This window comes from Gadus chalcogrammus, chromosome 9, assembly GCF_026213295.1.
Source record: "Gadus chalcogrammus isolate NIFS_2021 chromosome 9, NIFS_Gcha_1.0, whole genome shotgun sequence".
Taxonomy (NCBI): domain Eukaryota; kingdom Metazoa; phylum Chordata; class Actinopteri; order Gadiformes; family Gadidae; genus Gadus; species Gadus chalcogrammus.
The window spans coordinates 24,066,182-24,085,617 of record NC_079420.1 but is presented as its reverse complement, the minus strand read 5'-3'; the positions used below and the strand labels follow the sequence as shown (position 1 = coordinate 24,085,617).

Here is a 19,436-nt window from a genome sequence, read left to right as displayed (position 1 = left end):
ACTGGAGAAAATTCAATGTGCCGCTACCATACAGTCTGACCGCTGACAGCCAGCTACGGAAACATTTAAGGAAGTTTTCCTTCATGTTGAGGTGATAGCTGACCATTATCGTCTCTCTTGCAATTACCTACACTTGAATGATCTTGAACGCTCAAAAAATGTATATACATTTTAAACGGATTATACAAACTGAAAATATTAAGTTTTTCTAACTTTTCCACTATGGGTACTGACATACTCTTAATCCGCTTTTTGCTTCGTTATCCAGTGAAGATTTAAGTACCACTCGATGTAGCTGTTTGTCATGGCGACGCCACATGAAAGCAACGCCTCGCATTCCCCGTTCGTCAGCTACCAAAGAGAGGAACGTCTGCACCTCAATAGCTAACCACAACATGTTTTTTTTCGGTTTGCCATATTCTTGCTCCAGAGGGCACATCATCGTCATCAGGGGCAACCTAGGGCACTCATTATTTTTTGTTCACGTGTAAAGGGCAGCCAATAAGGCACTTTCTCTCATTTTCACCACCATAGAGGGCACTTAAGCACACTTTTTCAACCATGGGGGCACCAGACGGGCAGAAGGGCACTAGAAGGGCACCAGACGGGCAAAAGAGCACTAGAAGGGCACTATAAGGACCAAACGAGCAGAAGGGCACTATCGGGGCACTAGAAGGGCACTGGAAGGGCACTAGAAGGACCAGACGGGCAGAAAGGCACTATCAGGGTATAGAAGGGCACTAGAAGGGCACTAGAAGGACCAGACGGGCAGAAGGGCACTATCAGGGTACTAGAAGGGCACTAGAAGGACCAGACGGGCAGAAGGGCACTATCAGGGTACTAGAAGGGCACTGGAAGGGCACTAGAAGGACCAGACAGGCAGAAGGGCACTATCAGGGTACTAGAAGGGCACCAGATGGGCAGACGGGCACTTGAAGGACCAGACGGGCAGAAGGGGACTATCATGGCACTAGATGGGCACCAGACGGGCAGAAGGGCACTATCAGGGTACTAAAGGGGGCACTAAAAGGGCACCAAACGGGCAGAAGGGGACTATAAGGGCACTCATTAAGGCACGTCATTGAATTTTCTTGTTCTAGAGGGCACATCATCATAATTTATTGTATGAAGGAGCACCCTAGCGGGCACCTATTCATGTTTTGCACGTGAAAAGGGCAGCCAATAAGGCATTTCCTCTCGTTTTCGACACTCTTGAAGGGCAGGGCTTTTTCAACCATTGAGCCACGAGGGGGGGCAGTCGCCCCCCCTGCCCCCCCCCCCCCCCGAGTCCGCCACTGATTAGCAGGTTGAGATGAGACTACAAAGACTCTCTTTACAAGGTTTGGTCGTTGGCATGCTTGTAATCCCAATATTGGCTTGACACTCATATCAACAATCAACAGCATTGCTTTTATTTGCTTACCGCTGTGTTCAAACGTTGCAATGCAGCCATAGGCGTCGATTACGCCGGCGAAGCGTCCCCACCAGATTTTGTCAAGAATAATTTTGTTCCCACCACTTTTTGATTTGACTTTTTGACTTTTTGAAAAAAAAAAAGGAAAATAAAATCGAGTTGAATTATTGTGGATTATTACACAGGTCTTCTCAATGCCGTGGAACGCTCCGTTCACTTGCATGGCCTCTTCACAACTTCGCAGTGAATGCTAGTTGACCGCCGTCAAGGAAAGCAAATTACTTTTTGCCTATAATGACGTCTTTGGTATCACTCCTCAAGTAGTCTGGTGAAGTAGTCCCCAGCAACTTTGGTTGCTAAGCGACGTCAACGGCGGACTATTTCTCTGCTGATGAACACTACGAATGCTGGTAACAAATAAATTGTAACAAGCCACACCATGTGAAGTCATTTTTTCGTTTTGGCACGTAGCCGTGTAATAAGCGGGATAATGTATAGAACGTCGCCGTTCGACTTTAAGCCCCTTCAGTGGGAAGCAATTACCCTCGCTGCGCGTCGGTGTCCTGTTCGCCCTGTCGGGGCTTATTTTCCCGATAATGACCGGCATTCTATACATTATCCCTTAGTTATTACACGGCTCTTCTCAAAGCTGTAGACTACATTCGTATTCGGTTGCTAAGCGACGTCAACTACTGTGGCGATTTATTTCTCTGCTGATCAACGCTACGAATGATAACAAATACAAAGTTATTTTTTCGATTTGGCAAATAGTGTTAGGGAAGCTGGAGGTGCAGGCAGGCAGGTAGGACCCAAACGCAGACGTTATTGAGGAAAACGGCACTTTAATCAAACCTAAAGGCTAAGGCACAGGAATCAGGGAACTCGGGAGACAACAGGGAACTCGAGAGGGAACAAGGAACACGGAACACGCAGGACTAACAACCAACACTAACCACAGCAAACCACAATGACAGCACACCGAACAAAGGAAAGACGAGGGCTTAAATAACAAACACAACGAGGAACAGCTGAGACACATTAGGGGAGGGAACAGTAATCAACAAATCACCCACACCCTGACAGTACCCCCCCCTTAAGGGTGGACTCCCAGGCGACCCACGACAAGCAAAAAACAAAGAAAGTCAAACCCAAAACGGGTGGGTGGAGGGGCGCCAGGAGGGGGGAATCAAAAAAAAATGGACTGCGGCAGAGCCGAGGGACGTCAGGCGGGCGGCCAGAAAACTGCCCCAGGGCATGGCAGGGAGCCTCAGGCGGACAGCCTGGGGGGCAAGCAGAGGCAGAGTGAAGGCGGAACCCTTCAGGAGGCCGGCGGCAAGGACGATGAGGGCTCAGTCCCTCAGGAGACCTGCAGTGGCACAGAACCCCCTCAGAAGGCCGGCAGCGGTGAAGGCGGAACCCTTCAGGAGGCCGGCGAAGGCGAGGTAGAGGGTGGGTCCCCTCAAGAGGAAGGCCAGGCAGAGGGCGGGTCCCCTCTGGTGGAAGGCCAGGCAGAGGGCGGGTCCCCTCTGGTGGAAGGCCAGGTAGAGGGCGGGTCCCCTCTGGTGGAAGGCCAGGTAGAGGGCGGGTCCCCTCTGGTGGACAGGGTAGAGGGCGGGTCCCCTCTGGTGGAAGGCCAGGTAGAGGGCGTGCCTCCCCTGGACGGTCTGGAGGGCGGACCCCCTCCGGTGGAAGCAGAGGCCGGTCCTCCTCTGGAAGGAGCAGGGGGCAGAACCCCTCAGGCAGGAGCGAAGACCGGTACCCCTCTGGAAGGAGGAGGGGGCGGGCCCCCTCAGGCAGGAGCGGAGGACGGACCACCTCAAGCAGGCGACGAGGCCGGTACCACTCTGGAAGGCGAGGAGTGGGCTCAGGAACCGGACAGGGCTCGGGGACCGGAGTCAGTGCGGGAGCTGGAGTACCAGGAGGAACCGGGTGGTACCCCAAACCCTCCCAGCGCTCCATTGTCTTATTTATTTTGGCTAGTAAATCCTCCAACTTACGGCTAAATTGAGCGTCCGCTGGGTCCAATAGTGGTGCTGTCATTCTGTTAAGGGTGCCTGGAGGTGCAGGCAGGCAGGTAGGACCCAAACGCAGACGGTATTGAGGAAAACGGCACTTTAATCAAACCTAAAGGCTAAGGCACAGGAATCAGGGAACTCGGGAGACAACAGGGAACTCGAGAGGGAACAAGGAACACGGAACACGCAGGACTAACAACCAACACTAACCACAGCAAACCACAATGACAGCACACCGAACAAAGGTAAGACGAGGGCTTAAATAACAAACACAACGAGGAACAGCTGAGACACATTAGGGGAGGGAACAGTAATCAACACAGGAGGGAAACACAGGGAGACACCCACACCCTGACAAATAGCCATTACTAATAATACCAATACTCTTTGGCTGGGATGATGAGGCATCAGACAATCAAGTAATTTTAGCCTGAATACATAGGTAAGAAGCACCAGAGCAGGTTGCTAGTACCATGGACAGTATCAGAACGATAACCTGTTGAACTAAATCGGATTTGGTAAGCTACACCACGGGATGCATCTGCAGACCACTGCCACATAAATAAAGGTAAGACGCGATATTTATTGCTTAAGATTTGCTGGTGCTGTGGCGAGGTCTTTTGTGTTTTTTTCACTCAAGTGGTCGGCTGTTTTAGGCCCCGTTTACACAAAGGGAAAACGCAGATATTTTCACGCGGTTTGGCCTCTCATTTACACGAAAACGCTGTTTTTGTCACAGAAAACGATAATTTCTAAAAACTCAGGCCAAAGTGGAGATTTCTGAAAACGCCGGTTATGTGTTGTCGTGTCAACGGGGAGAAACGGGGTATTATGTTCTGAAACGTCACATTATGCGCCAGGAAATGCTTAACGTCATATGAGCGCCCTATGTTTACAGTTTGTTTGTTACAGGAATGAGGAACGTTTCAGAAGCGTCCCAGGAGCGGCGTGCACCGCCGCGGCGCTATCTTTCCGTCCAATTCTATTTTTGCCGCGAGCCGCTGCTAAACCGCGTCAATTTCGACAGAGCAGGTCGAGCCGGGCAGGAAGTGAAAAGTAAAAGCCATAGAGCATCCGGTCAATTTTCAAAATAAAACACAATACTCAGCTCATGTAACTTCACATCAACATTATTACGTCATGAAAGGTGGCACCAGGTCAGCAGTCAATCAATCAAAGGGTCTCAGAGGGTCGGCAACATGGACGACGAGAGACTCATTGTCGAGGAGTCTCTCGTCGGGAAAAAACGAAATAGCATAAAGCTTTTAAACTTGAACTATATGACCCCTTTAATCATATGCATAGGCATATTACTCACAATGGTTGTCAGAATGGGTCTTAGGTTCTTCGAAATTTAGTTTTCAAACGGAATCCAATTTAAAGTGACTTTTCTGTGTGGGGAATAGCTCATAAACAAGTGTAAAGAGACGAGGCTTCAGTCTGCGGTCCAGTGGCATTATGAATATGTCACAGGGGAAAGGGCGCCACCGTGTGGCCGAAACCTAGGTGGAACTCCTTGAAACCTTTGGTCGGCCGCTGCCAGCAATCTTGAACAACGAATCAGAACACGTGCTAACAGTCACGTCAGATGACGTCAGAAGCATGAGTGAATTGAAATGTCGAAAGTCATGAGTTTCCGTAGGTTTATATTATTAATTCACGTATAATGACATGATCGTTATATGAGGTCGAATTAATAATTGCTGATTTGTACCATCATGGTGCCATAAATAGCTACTAGTGGCTAGCGGGGTTCGAGCATAAGACAAGATGGTTCACAGCAGCGGGGTTCAAACATAAGACAACATGGTAGACAGATGCGGGCTTCAAACATAAGACAACATGGTGGACAGCGGCGGGGTTCAAAAATACGACAACATGGTGGACATCGGCGGTGTTCAAACATAAGACAACATGGTGGACAGCGGCGGGGTCTCGAGGCTCGGACACATGAAGGCGCTGCTCGGGGTCCTCGCAGGAGCCGGAGCTTCGTACGGGATTTATAAACTTGTCACTGGGGAAGTTTTCCAGAGGAAGCAGAAAGGTGGAGGAAGTGGACGTCCCCCTGGGTGCAGCGTCCAGGGCCAGGTCCAGGAGACCGTGCAGCCCGGGAGCCTGTTGGCCAAACTATCAGGACTAGATGTGGTCCGGACCAAAGGCGCAGTGGTCCGGGATGTACAAGGTAAGAGGACTATCCTTCGAAAGCAAATAAACTGTTTTCACCACAGCTCACATTCCATTGTTTTTTTAACAGAAGTGATCGACTCGAAATCTCCTGGAAACCTGAAACCGGAAAACATCAAAATGCTGCTTTGGTGCCTTCAAACAAGCAGCGAGCAGACCGACAGGTGTCGGGTCTTAGTGACTTTAGGAAACGCTGCTGCGTTCAGCGCCCACCAGGTACAGCCGGCACATCCCTTCCTAAACACTGTCGGCTCATTCTGTACTCTGTGGTTTTAACGGAATCCAAACCATACGTCTACACTATTCTTGTTGAAGATGCATGTCGACCACGCCCCCTCCTTCACAGGACGCTGTGAGAGAGCTGGGTGGTCTCACCCTCATAGCGCGCTACCTCTCGGACCCTGCAGCGGACGTCAGGGTACAGACTCTGAATGCCTTGAATAATTTGAGCATGAACCTCAAAAACCAAGACGTTTTGAAGGTATGTCATTCTGGGTACTAGGTCTATTTATCCTTGCTTTGGCCATGATACCGCGCTTTTAGGGATCATTGATACAAAGTTCAAACAGTAACCCATTTTGTTTCTTTGATTCAGGTCTACATCCCCCAGGTCCTGGAGCTGATAGAGACTTCTCCGGTGAACTCGAACCTTCAGCTGGCCGCCCTGAGGCTGCTCACCAACCTCTCTGCTGCGGACGTCTGCCACCATCTGCTGAGGGACTCCATCAGACTGCTGCTCTCCCTGCTGGTAGTGAGCAGCCAGGTCCTGCAGGTTGGTGTCGTCTTCATTATATATAATCCCACACTTACACCCTTGATTACATTGCTACTTCATTCCGGTCACCAATTCATGCATTGCATGTTCTTGCTGTGCGTGCAATACAATGTAAAGTTGCGTTTGTTTTCGAAGCTGGTTTTCTAAAGAGGCTAATGTAGCTAACAATAATTGTCTAGCCAATGAGAATCGGGAACGCTTTAAGTGCTGCAAGCCAGGAAATAACGTCACGTTCTCACTAGAGCAAGCCGGACGTACCGGCTTACCATACAACGGATCACAAAACTCACTGTTTGGATCGTGTCACAAAATGCCAAATAAAACACGACAGATACTGTTTTTCGCTACGATACTTGATTAGGAACATCGACAAGCACCGCTAACCACTCGGTGAGTTGCACATTTCTGAAAACTGATCTTTAGGGTTGTTTTAAGGATTGTGAAAGCCCAAAGCCAGCCATTCTGAAGCAGGCAGGGGCGATTCGAAATGAGCCAAATACCCGAGACAGGACCAATGGTCAACCTTTCGGTGTGTCATGATCCGCGGATCACTTGCGTCCCGAACCGTGAGGGTTGATCCGTACGGGTTACCCGTGATCCTTTGCACCACTTACCATAATACATCATGAATCAAATCTCCACTTGCGCAGAGCTTTGAGTGACGGTCTGATGCTCCCTTGCCCCTAATTACTATTGGACAGGCAAGCATTGTTTTTAGTATTTAGCTTCTACCGGAGTACACCCGGAAAGGTAGCAAGCCCCTAGCGTCCAGCCGCTTAAACAGGGGTCCTCACTGACAAACGCCTGATATATAACCATCATATTTCCAATCGATTAATCATTTTAGCGCAAGTGTAACAAGAAATCGTTTAAGCTTGACATCATATTTCTAGGTTCAATATTGACGCTGTTTAGGCTCTGTGATGGCCGCAATGGTTTGCTTTCATAGCTACCTTGGGATATCGCTAACTAGCAACTTTGAGCTAGAGCGTCATCTAGAATTGCTCACGCTCAAGCCTTAACGTCAATGAGACCAACTGGAATATTCGAAGTGGGTAGGGAAACTTAAACTGATTATGAAAAAAGTATAAATGATATCGAAATTCTGTTTTCAGATTATTGTGATTGTGATGTAAGTGTGAAAATTGGTTAAACGTTTGAACAAAGGTTAACGATAATAAATTGAAGTGGCAGAGAATCTGATCTTTCTAGTGATTACTCATTTTTTGCATTAAATACATTTATTCCTTAAAACGTCTTTACCCGGACCCATTCTGTGCTCAGTACATATAAATGGTTATTTTTGAAGGCTGAAAATCGTCTTTTCTAAAATTTACATCACAGTTGGCCCCTAGCTGTCCAAATCGTGTTTTTCAACATACATCTTTCTTGTTAAATTTCAATAATTAAAAAAATAGATATATATGTCTTAATTGCTTCCTCTTTTTTAAGCCATTAAATTGTGCAAAAGTATATTTTCCAACATAAACCATTCCATCAAACAGCTCCTCCATCACACAGGTCAATGTATTGCCTATCAATTGTATCTATCTATACTGTGATAAGTACATCACTATACCGAGCAGAAAAGCAGCATCGAAGGACATTTTAGTTATAGTTCACAGACAGAAAATAATTCAAGGAATTTTCTGTATGCTAATAGTTATCTTTGAAGCCACTCGTCATGATAAAGATTAATGCTGGCCAGCCTTGACGCAGAAAAGGCTTATGACCGTGTTAATTGGATTTATTTTGTACTAGGTATGTACAGGCAATACAGTGCACTAAGACTCGATACCAAGAGCCTACAGCAAGGATTACAATTAATGGTAATTTAACTGATAGGTTTACTCTACAACGAGGGACTTGCCAAGGTTGCTGTCTTAGCCCCACTCTGTTCGCATTTTATGTTGAGCCCCTGTCACAATTGATCAGACAGCGCAATGGTTTGAAAGGTATTCAAATAGGAGGGCAGGTCCGTATAATTGGATTATTCGCTGATGATGTCATTGTGTTCCTTCCAGACCCAGATAGATCATTTCCCAACTTGGGGCCCTATTTTAATGGTCTGAAACGCAAGTGAGAAGCGCCAGGCACAAGTAGCTTTGTGGGCGGTTCTATGGCGATGTCGCTAGTTTTACCGGCGCAAAAATTACTCGTCTGCAGTCTCCGATGAGACAGAGGCACATGAATTTCAAACTTTAAATGGCTTGGTTTATGGCTAAATATTATGGCCTAATTCACACATGGAATAAGGTTTTCTTCCACAACTTAAGAAATACTGAGTCCTCAAATAAATTTTGGCAAAGAAAACTTAACACACATATGATATGCTTACCGCATATCATATGCGTGTTAAGAAAACTTAACACACATATGATATGCTTACCGCATATCATATGTGTGTTAAGAAAACTTAACACACATATGATATGCTTACCGCATATCATATGTGTGTTAAGTTTTCTTTGCCAAAATTTATTTGAGGACTCTGTGGTTCTATTTAATGATATACGCAATACATTATAAACATTGTTTCTTATTAGTATTGTATGCATTATCGTTATCGACTTGTGTTCCTAATATGCATGTGTCCCCCCGTTAATATACATTGCCATGGACTGTATTATGCGTTACGTGGTTAGTTTGCGTGTGTTTAAACAGATGGACGCACACACGCGCACCCGCATTCATTAATTATTTTACACATAAACACACTTCATTCATTCTTTTTAACACTCACTTGCGGTAAGACAATGTTTTCTCACGATCAAATACTCATCAATCCTAAAAGTTATGGGCATGTACACAATGTCTGTGTCAAGAAAATGTGTGTTTGCTGTACGGTGTTTGCAGATGCATTGATTTAAAAGTACAACTTATTACCGCTGTATCAGCTGTTCTTTCCCAAATAATTTACCAAGAATGTGTGGCTAGGTATATGAGAAAAGCAAAGTGTATGCGCATGTGCGAGGTGCACATGCAACATTATGCATTTGCCCTTAAGATGGCATCTGAACAACGCGCCACTGACTTTAAACCAGGTATTTCCTGATTTGTGGCGCAAGTGGTTTCTGAAACTGCAAAATAGCAACCGGGAACGTTTGCGCCAGAACACGCCTCCTCCTTTCACCGACACGCCCCCTTGGGCGCAAGATCATTCCCTAATTTACCGACGTGTGGCGCAGGAGGGAAAAGAACGCTCTGTGCCAGTTGCAAACTAGCAACGACACATGCGCCAGTAATAAATTTTGCCGGATGCAAATAGGGCCTTTTAATGTCGATCTTAGAGGATTTTGGCCAGTCCTCGGGATATAAATTGAACGTAGCGAAGACTCAAATTCTTTCGTCACACTTCTTCCCTGCTCCGAAAATAAGAGAAAAATGCAAGATTAATTGGAAGGCAAAAACAATTAAATATTTGGGTGTGGTAATTGAAAAGAAACTTGATAAAGTATTTGAAATTCATTATAACCATATGAATGCCAATATTCAAGAGGATTTCAGAAGATGATCGGCCTTCCCAATAGACTTTGGCTCACAAATTGAGGTTATTAAAATGAATATGTTGCCAAGTTTGTTATATCTCTTTCAATCTATTCCACATATAATAGAAACACAGTTTAAAACCTTGGAAAAATGGATATCCAGATTTATATGGGGTGGTAAGAGGCCAAGAGTAAAATATAAAACACTGCAGTTAAGCAAGGTTGAGGGAGGATTATCGGCTCCTGATTTAAGGGAATACTTTTTTGCAGCGCAATTGAGGTTCTTAGTGTGTGCATCCTGCCCTCTATACCATGCGAAAATGGAAAGATATAGAAAATATTATATATAATATATAAATTATTAAAATATAAATCATTAAAAAACATTGAATATGTGGTGTAAAATTGTTAAGAAGTACAACATGGAGGGAGATGCCTCCTTTGAATTAGGTAATAAAGATTTTTACAAATGAGAGATTATTATGATAAGGAGATCAAACCGGAATTATCTGAGGAAGGCAATGAAGTTATTGATGTTTTCATTAAAGCATATAAAGAGGGCATAAAAAGTAATTTCCAAACTATATCGGGGTCTCCAAAAACAGAAGGGAAACAATACTGACAGGGTTTGAGATTCTAGGCACAAGAGATAAAATGTTAGGAATATCCTCGGGAATCGGACAGGAGCAAATTTAACTTGGTTAAAGTAGACAAAGTTCTGAAGATGAGTGGATTGGAAACCAGGACATACATATTGTGAGTTTAATGAGTTGATGGATGTGGAAAAACGGACCTTTTGAAAATATAAATTAATTAATGGTAGCAAACTTGAAGAAAAATAAATAATATATACTTTGCAAAATATATGCTAATTAGTTAGAATCTAATCTAAAAGAACCTCTCCTCCTACATCACAAAACACCTAGGCTGACCCCTCCTCCTACATTACTAAACCCCTAACCCCTCCTGCTACATTGATAAACCCCTAACCCCTCCTACTACATTGATAAACCCCTAACCTCCTACTAGAATGATAAACCCCTAACCCCTCCTACTACATTGATAAACCCCTAACCCCTCCTACTACATTACCAAACATCTAACCCCTCCTACTACATTGATAAACCCCTAACCCCTCCTACTACATTACTAAACATCTAACCCCTCCTACTACATTGATAAACCCCTAACCCCTCCTGCTACATTGATAAACCCCTAAACCCTCCTACTACAATGATAAACCCCTAACCCCTCCTACTACATTGATAAACCCCTAACCCCTCCTACTACATTACCAAACATCTAACCCCTCCTACTACATTGATAAACCCCTTACCCCTCCTACTACATTGATAAACCCCTAACCCCTCCTACTACATTACCAAACATCTAACCCCTCCTACTACATTACTAAACATCTAACCCCTCCTACTACATTTATAAACCCCTAAACCCTCCTACTACAATGATAAACCCCTAACCCCTCCTACTACATTGATAAACCCCTAACCCCTCCTACTACATTGATAAACCCCTAACCCCTCCTACTACATTACCAAACATCTAACCCCTCCTACTACATTGATAAACCCCTTACCCCTCCTACTACATTACTAAACTTCTAACCCCTCCTACTACATTACTAAACATCTAACCCCTCCTACTACATTGATAAACCCCTAACCCCTCCTACTACATTGATAAACCCCTAACCTCCTACTACATTGATAAACCCCTAACCCCTCCTACTACATTGATAAACCCCTAACCTCCTACTACATTGATAAACCCCTAACCTCCTACTACATTGATAAACCCCTCCTACTACATTGATAAACCCCTAACCCCTCCTACTACATTGATAAACCCCTAAACCCTCCTACTACATTGATAAACCCCTAACCCCACCTACTACATTGATAAACCCCTAACCTCCTGCTAGGGTGACCAGATCCTGATTCACCAGAGGTGGGACAAAGACTGCGTTGGTGCGGCACAATTCGGGACAATGTGGGCAGGCCCGGTTCTACGTGAACTTGCGCCCTAGGCGTGTTTCCAAATGAGTGGACAAGGGGGTGGGGTGGGGTGTCGCCCTGCAACCTTCAGTGGGGGTTTCAGTCCGCACTAACAGATAATCCCTCGTCCCCCCCCCCCCCCCCCCCTGTCCGTTCCATTTGGAAACATGTTTGGAAAAACATGTTTTATTTCGCTTGTTTAATTAATTTTCATTAATCGCCCCCAACGCATTTGCCGCTCTAGGCGATCGCCTAGGATCGCCTTTGCATTGTTTCTTGTTGGTACTAAACACCTAGCTCCTCCTCCTCCTACATTACTAAACACCTAGCTCCTCCTCCTCCTACATTACTAAACACCTAGCTCCTCCTACGTTACTAAACACCTAGCTCCTCCTCCTCCTACGTTACTAAGTGCCTGTATGCGCTGTCGATTTGGATAGAAGTCTGCTCTCTCTCTTGCTGCTAGAGAGTCATCTCTAGAGAGGAGCTACAAAACAGTTGTAAAAAAGAACAAAATATTTGAATATACAGTGTATGTCTGTATGTTTATTGAACCAACACATATTGATTTAGCCTGGCTAACGCCACAACTCATCTCAATCTACATTTTGATGAGGTCTGGGAACCACTCATTCATTTTCTCGTATTTGAGGAGCTCGGAGCCGTTTATTGGGCGCTACGAAGGTCTATCATATGAGTCTGTACGTAGCTCATAGCCATTCAAAGCCTGTTGGTAGCAGGGCAAAGACATCCTTATCTCAGGCGAAAATTGGATCCATGGAATCCAGGCTGCCTAGCAGCGCGTAATGAAATCGCGTGCAAGGCAGCATGGATATACCCAGGCTAACATTAATTAGCAGTCTCGAAGGAAATTCCCCTCTCATTCCCCTAAGTTTGGAACCAATGGAAAAACCGAGCCCTCTATCCATGAACAGTATAATTACAATGACTACGTGGAAAATGATCTGCGGGCCGCACTAAGTGAGGGTGCGGGCGGCATGTGGCCCCCCTCCCTGGTATAAGGCATTCCTTTATCGTTTAAAGGGACCCAAAGTTAACATCTGAAAATATCCTTTCTTCAGATTCAAACTTTGAAGGTCCTGGTGAATTTGTCGTCAAATCCCGATATGATGGACGACATAGTACAGGCCACGGTAAGGATTAAACTCTCCTGGTTGTTGTTAATTAAACTCTGAACTCTATAAAGGTCAGTACTGACCTGTCCAGACTGTTATGGTCAGTGTTGATGTATGTTCTAGATGCCACCTGTATCGTACATAAAATACATGTTACAAGTTATTCTATTACCATCATCACTAAATACTAATCATGCCATGTGGTGGAGGTTGTTTATGAGGCTGGGGTTTGTGTTGTGGTTATTAGAGATGTTTTGGTGGTTCTTGGTTGGAGGTGTTGTTGATGGTGGATCTTGGTTGTAGGTGGTGTTGATGGTGGTTCTTGGTTGTAGGTGATGTGATGGTGGTTCTTGGTTGTTGATGGTGGTTCTTGGCTGTAGGTGGTGTTGATGGTGGTTCTTGGTTGTAGGTGGTGTTGATGGTGGTTCTTGGTTGTAGGTGCTGTTGATGGTGGTTCTTGGTTGTAGATGATTCTGATTGTGGTTCTTGGTAGTAGGTGATGGTGGTTCTTGGTTGTAGGTGATTCTGATGGTGGTTCTTGGTTGTAGGTGATGGTGGTTCTTGGTTGTAGGTGATGGTGGTTCTTGGTTGTAGGTGGTGGTGATGGTGGTTCTTGGTTGTAGGTGGTGTTGATGGTGGTTCTTGGTTGTAGGTGATGGTGGTTCTTGGTTGTAGGTGTTGTTGATGGTGGTTCTTGGTTGTAGGTGATGGTGGTTCTTGGTTGTAGGTGGTGTTGATGGTGGTTCTTGGTTGTAGGTGATGGTGTTTCTTGGTTATAGGTGATGGTGGTTCTTGGTTGTAGGTGGTGTTGATGGTGGTTCTTGGTTGTAGGTGATTGTGATGGTGGTTCTTGGTTGTAGTTGATGGTGGTTCTTGGTTGTAGGTGATGGTGTTTCTTGGTTATAGGTGATGGTGGTTCTTGGTTGTAGGTGGTGTTGATGGTGGTTCTTGGTTACAGGTGATGGTGGTTGTAGGTGGTGTTGATGTTGGTTCTTAGTTGTAGGTGGTGTTGATGGTGGTTCTTGGTTGTAGGTGATTCTGATGGTGGTTCTTGGTTGTAGGTGGTGTTGATGGTGGTTCTTGGTTGTAGGTGGTGTTGATGGTGGTTGTAGGTGATTCTGATGGTGGTTCTTGGTTGTAGGTGCCCGCGTCTGTTGTGCTGCTGTTTGACCTGCAGACGGCCCCTGCGGTGCTCCAGCGCCTTCTGGCCTTCGCAGGGAACCTGAAGGCGTGGACGCCGTCCTCCCCAGTGGCGGCCGAGCTGCGCAGCCGGCAGGACTGCCTGTACCGGGTGCTGCTGGACCCGTCCTCCACGCTGCACAGCAGGCTGGTCCAACTGCTCTCCCACCCCGACCAGGATGTCCGCGCACATGTGGCTCATGTGCTCCTGTGAGGCCCGGTGTGAAGACTCGCTGGTGACAGTCTGCCTCAAGGGGACCAACACCGCCGTCTGAAGGCCAGGGGCCACCGTGGAACCCCTTTTGGCTTTAGTCCTGGTGTGGCTGTAACTCGTCTCCATCCGACACAGAAGTTGGCAGAACCACGGAAAACGGGGCGGCCATTTTGAAGAACTCATCCATTTAAAAGTTCCCTGTTCTGCTCATATTGAGAACCGGTGAAAGAGACCTCTTGATCTGCACACATCAAGTCCTCTTTTCTAAGTGCTTCCTGTCTGCAACATGTTGTTAAACAGCAGGTTTCTTTTTTATTATTTAATAAGAATATCCAAAGCCACTGCCAAATCGGTGACTCCGATTGTTGTCTGGAGTTCTCCCAAAACATGAATAATGTGAGCGGTAAAGCCGAGGTCCTGCTGCAACACCTGCTACAGCTGTTGGAATACAATGACTTTGGCTATCTATAATATTAAAAGAAAAAACAAAGCCCATTCCTAATGAATTAGTGTATTGGCTAAATAACAACCAGAGAGACAGAGCCCGACAAAGGGCCAGGGAGCTAAACTGATCCGTCTATTATTTACTAACATATGGCCTTGATATTACTGAAAGTTATGTCTTGGGTATTTACCAAAATGGATGCAGCTTGGGTCTGCAATTGTCTAATGCAATGTAATCATTTATTACTGCTATAATAAGCCTTTCAACCTTGTTTTTACAAACAAGTTCTAGATTCGTCGTAGGGTTTACCAGACGCACTGAGAAATATGTGTAATTCTATAAGAGCCCAGTATGTATGTACAGTATGTACTGTATGTATGTATGTGGCTAAAGCTATCAACCAGTGAGCTATTTAGTGTGACACTTTTTATGATGGCCAACTCTTAACAGAAATTCCTGTTTTGTCTGCTTGAATGTCTCAATACATTACTGATGTAAAATGTTTGGAGTTTGACCCGAATTATTATCAGTCTTCATTTGACGTGCATTAACTGACGATTTATGGGACATTTAAACAAGACGACACAATTCAAGGAGAATTAATGATGTGGAACCTAGCGGTGAGTTTACAGATTGAAACCAATTAAACTAAACACAGTCAAATCCTATGTTTTTGATTGCCTCTGCCAACCAGTGTGTGAAGGCAGGCGGTGTAGATGTGTTGAGCTCTGTATAGGCAGCGTTTACTGATGTCCGCGTCCAAGACAGGGTAAGCGTTTCGGGCACATTGAATAACCCCACGGTGTGTGGCGCATTTCATAGAACCTATAACATACATTTCATACAACAGATGATGTTCGCACACAACGGCAGTAGCCTACTAACAAAGCATCAAAACGTTGTGGGTCGTAAACCATGGGAATAATATGCCCCGCCCTCCTTCCCACCTTTTGGCCCAAAACTTTTTTTCAGTGTTTGAATTGGACCTGAAACCGGCTTCATTTACACTTTAATTGAAAGTTGATTTGAATATAAAACAACGAATCGAGCCGTTAGTCTGTTGTGGGCCACAGACGAAACATGGTCGAACATGGTGGTTCTGTGGGAGGGGACCGGGGGCCTCTTATTTACAATTTCTGATTCGCTTTGGTACATTTCTTAGATCAGAATTTAAATTTGCAAAACAGTAAATGCATTTCTCAAAACAATTCGTACAAATAGCAAAACACCATGGATTTCATGCAAAAGCCAGTCTCTTGCTCAAAATCCTTAGTTTGTTTCTCAAAAGTAGATATGAGTCAATGAACATGTCAGTGCCAACAGAATGACATTCTGAGTCATTGTGTGCGGATATGACAGTCAAATTGCTTAGTCGTGTTATCAATATAACAGCGTACTCTGGAGGGATGTTCTGATGTAAACTGGCTAAAGTTTTGAAGACGATTATTGTAAATTACACCTTAGTGTATGTGGGAGATTGATTGCAAGATACTGGAATCTTTTAGAGTGTCTAATCCAGCCTCTGCAGGCATTTGCTGTGATGTCATCACACGTTGCTTCTATGGCAGCCAGAAGGGTCATCTGTATGTGGCTATGTATCACATACTTTCCATCTTCTCCATGTTGAGAAAAATTCCTCAATAGGGTTAAGGAATGGGGAGTAGGGTGTGAGGAACTCCATCAGCATCCTGTTGTGGGTCAAACCATTGCCTGATGATGTTGGAGCAATGGAAACTGACATTGTCCCAAACTATCACGTATGGCAAGTCATCTCCAATCTGATCCCTCTCTGGTTCAGGGATGAGATCCCTGTAGAGAGTGTCTAAAAAGGTGAATAAAGTCGCTCTGTATTGTATGGCCCAATAATGGGAATAAGCGTTAGCACACCATTCTCAGAGATAGCAGCACCTATAGTTATCTTCCCGCCCATTGGCCTGGCACATCAACTGTAGCCCTGTGGCCAAAGATATTTCGACCACGCCTTCTGTGTTTCGTTAGGTTGAATCCAGCCTCATCTACGTAGATGAAGTTGTGCGTTGGTTCACTTGCTTCCAGTTCCATTCTATGCTATATCCAGAAGACACAAAATGAGTTTTATGAATTACATGCATTTTCATTTTGGACAAGATACAGTTAGATCAGATGTATACAGCACATATTGCATCTTCTTTTCTACAGCCATAGCAAATGTGTAAGGGTCACACTTACAGTACTGTCTATCGCTATACGATGTTGTACTTTTTACTGTGAGGTAAAGTTACTGCATGCTCATACATGCTTCACCTGTGGTAGCGCAGCTCTTTCACTCTTTCCACATTTCTTTCAAATGGAACATTGTACAGCTGCTTCATACTCATTTGGTGTCTTCAGCACCCTGTCAATGGTTGAGATGCTGACTGTTTGGATGTTTTCAAAGATGTTGTTGTCCTCTATAATGGCACTCTTTATCTCCCTTAGCCTTACTGCATTGTTTTCCGCACCCATGGTGCAGATAGCCTGCCCTGTTCAGGTGTCGACAGGGCACCTCTGCCACCCCTGAGAGGTTGCCTTGCAATCCTATGTGGAAAAAAATACAGTACAGTCAAAGTATACTTACTGTATATTGTAAAATGCAAGTGGAACACTGTAATATTGTATGAAGCATTACAGAAACTATGCAGTACATTGCCTATCGTTAGAATACATACGGTATGTATGTTTGGACATTCAGACTTTTCGTCGACAGAACAGGTATTACCTGTTCTGTCGACGAAAAGTCTGAATGATTGAGGACACAGTTGTTGTGTTAGTTGTCCTCCCAACATTTGGCTGCACCCTTCGACCAGCTTCGGCCATTGTAAGCCCCTGATTGAGAACATGGTCTACAAGTCTGGCTCTTATCTCATCAGGAACGTGCATTCTGCCTCTTCCTCTGTTGTGCCTCCCAGCTCCTCTGCCACGCAGCCTCACTCCTCTTCCTCTTCTCTCTGGCTGTTGACCCCGTCCAATTCCTTGTCCTTCCATTGTCAAACATTGTAACATTGTGTTGTGCTCCAGCTATATATATATACTTGATGGTTCATGAGATGCACCTTTGAGCTACTTCAGTACTGGTTGATCATTGGTTGATCTAATGCTTCATACATTTCCCTCCATTAGAGAAAGTCAAGATTCACCTGGGAGCAATTTACCAATTCAGGACAGATTTAGAAAAAAAGTCTAATGGAAATGTAAAGAAATATGCTTGACATATTATGACAACTTGTTCAACCATTTTGCATGGTAAGATTTATGCAATGAACTAATGCCTAAATGTTGTGGGGGTGGGACTATTCAATAGAGACCCATTGCAATACATTTTGATCAACATGACATAAGCAATTGATAATGTAGGGAAGAGCAGAGAATTGTACATAATCATTTGCATGAATGTATCAAAGCATTTGCAACCTGTTCAAAGAAATGAGAAACTGATTTTTTGATGTGCACAAGTGACACAATGATGTGAAGATTGAACAGGTCGTTTTTGAGGATTTCAATTCTGATCTGAGAAATGTACCAAAGCGACTGAGAAAAACTAATAGAGTGGCGAGTCCACTTTAAACCGCAGCAAGTATCCGTCAACAATGTATGAAAAGCAGAGTCTCTCGCTGCTAGTTTACTTTAACGTTAGACTCACACACTATGGGCTCAATAGTACGGCCTCATATCAGAGATCAGATGAGCTTGAGGTGCTTATGGAAGACAGGGAGGGCGAGGCAGGGAGAAGCAGCACTGAGTTGCAGGTAGGTGATATGTGCTGTATAAAGGGTTAGGTGATTTTTGTTTTTGTTGAGATCTTAATGAGAGGAAGGAGGGAACATGATAAGTGGACAGTGTTGTTTTCATATTTCATGGGAGAGACCTGAGGGGACAGGCACAAGCAGAGAAGTGCGGGAAGATAGGCAGAAAGTTAAACCCAACCATGCTATCCCAAAGCTCATTGTAGTGCAGCAGCTCACCAACAAAACGCTACGATTCAAAGAAAAGTGGTACCGCAAATTTCCTTTACTCCACTATAGTCCAGGAGTCAATGGAATCCTATGTTTTTTTCTGTGCTCAAGCTTTTGGATGTGACAGATTAAATGGCAAGAACACGGATCCAACATTTTCTAAAACTGGTTTCCAAACTGGAAAACATGTCCAAAGCAATGCACACAAAGTTCCTGTCACTAGCCACTGCCACAAAGCAGAACCAGTAGAGGTCCAGTCATCCTCGGCCAAAGCTGCACAGCAGCAAGAATCAAGACGGTGGCTCTCGAAGATTGTGGGCTTCAGTACAGCTTGGTACAGCTTGGCTCGCCAGGGAGCTGCTCTCAGGGGCCGTGCAGCTGAAGAGGGAAACTTCTGCCAGTTACTAGAAGTAAGAAGAGAAGATGACCCTGGCCTAGGGAAATGGCTGTCAACAAGAAAACATGATTACAAATCCCCCAAAATCAAGAATGATTTTTTTTTTTTTTTTTTATGCTTCTTTTTATTTGTGAGACTGGTAAGATATAGACATGTCCCACAGCGCACCACAACCCTCCTCACAATTTGACAAACATAGCAAA

The 19,436-nt window shown here is 44.8% G+C and overlaps 1 protein-coding gene across 2 annotated transcripts; it reads left to right on the top strand.

Annotated features, from left to right (window-relative positions):
- Positions 1-3,700: 3,700 nt before the first annotated feature.
- Positions 3,701-17,033, top strand: armc10 (armadillo repeat containing 10). 2 transcript variants are annotated; one of them, XM_056599007.1, is made up of 6 exons: positions 3,701-5,611; positions 5,687-5,829; positions 5,960-6,094; positions 6,209-6,385; positions 12,974-13,045; positions 14,169-17,033. In XM_056599007.1, exons 1-6 carry the CDS (start codon positions 5,344-5,346, stop codon positions 14,418-14,420), a joined length of 1,047 nt encoding a protein of 348 aa, XP_056454982.1. In that variant the 5' UTR covers positions 3,701-5,343; the 3' UTR covers positions 14,421-17,033. The 2 variants fall into 2 exon arrangements, with proteins under 2 accessions (XP_056454982.1, XP_056454981.1); XM_056599006.1 differs by having other exon boundaries at positions 3,706-5,611; positions 5,684-5,829; positions 14,169-17,032.
- The last annotated feature ends 2,403 nt before the right edge of the window (positions 17,034-19,436 follow it).

What these genes read in the sequence shown, in the direction of transcription:
- armc10 (XM_056599006.1), top strand. Translation starts at nt 5,344, where the DNA reads ATGGTGGACAGCGGCGGGGTCTCGAGGCTCGGACACATGAAGGCGCTG. An exon ending in CTGCGTTCAGCGCCCACCAG is followed by an intron (nt 5,830 to 5,959) that starts GTACAGCCGGCA and finishes CCTCCTTCACAG; the next exon opens with GACGCTGTGAGAGAGCTGGG. An exon ending in AAAACCAAGACGTTTTGAAG is followed by an intron (nt 6,095 to 6,208) that starts GTATGTCATTCT and finishes TCTTTGATTCAG; the next exon opens with GTCTACATCCCCCAGGTCCT.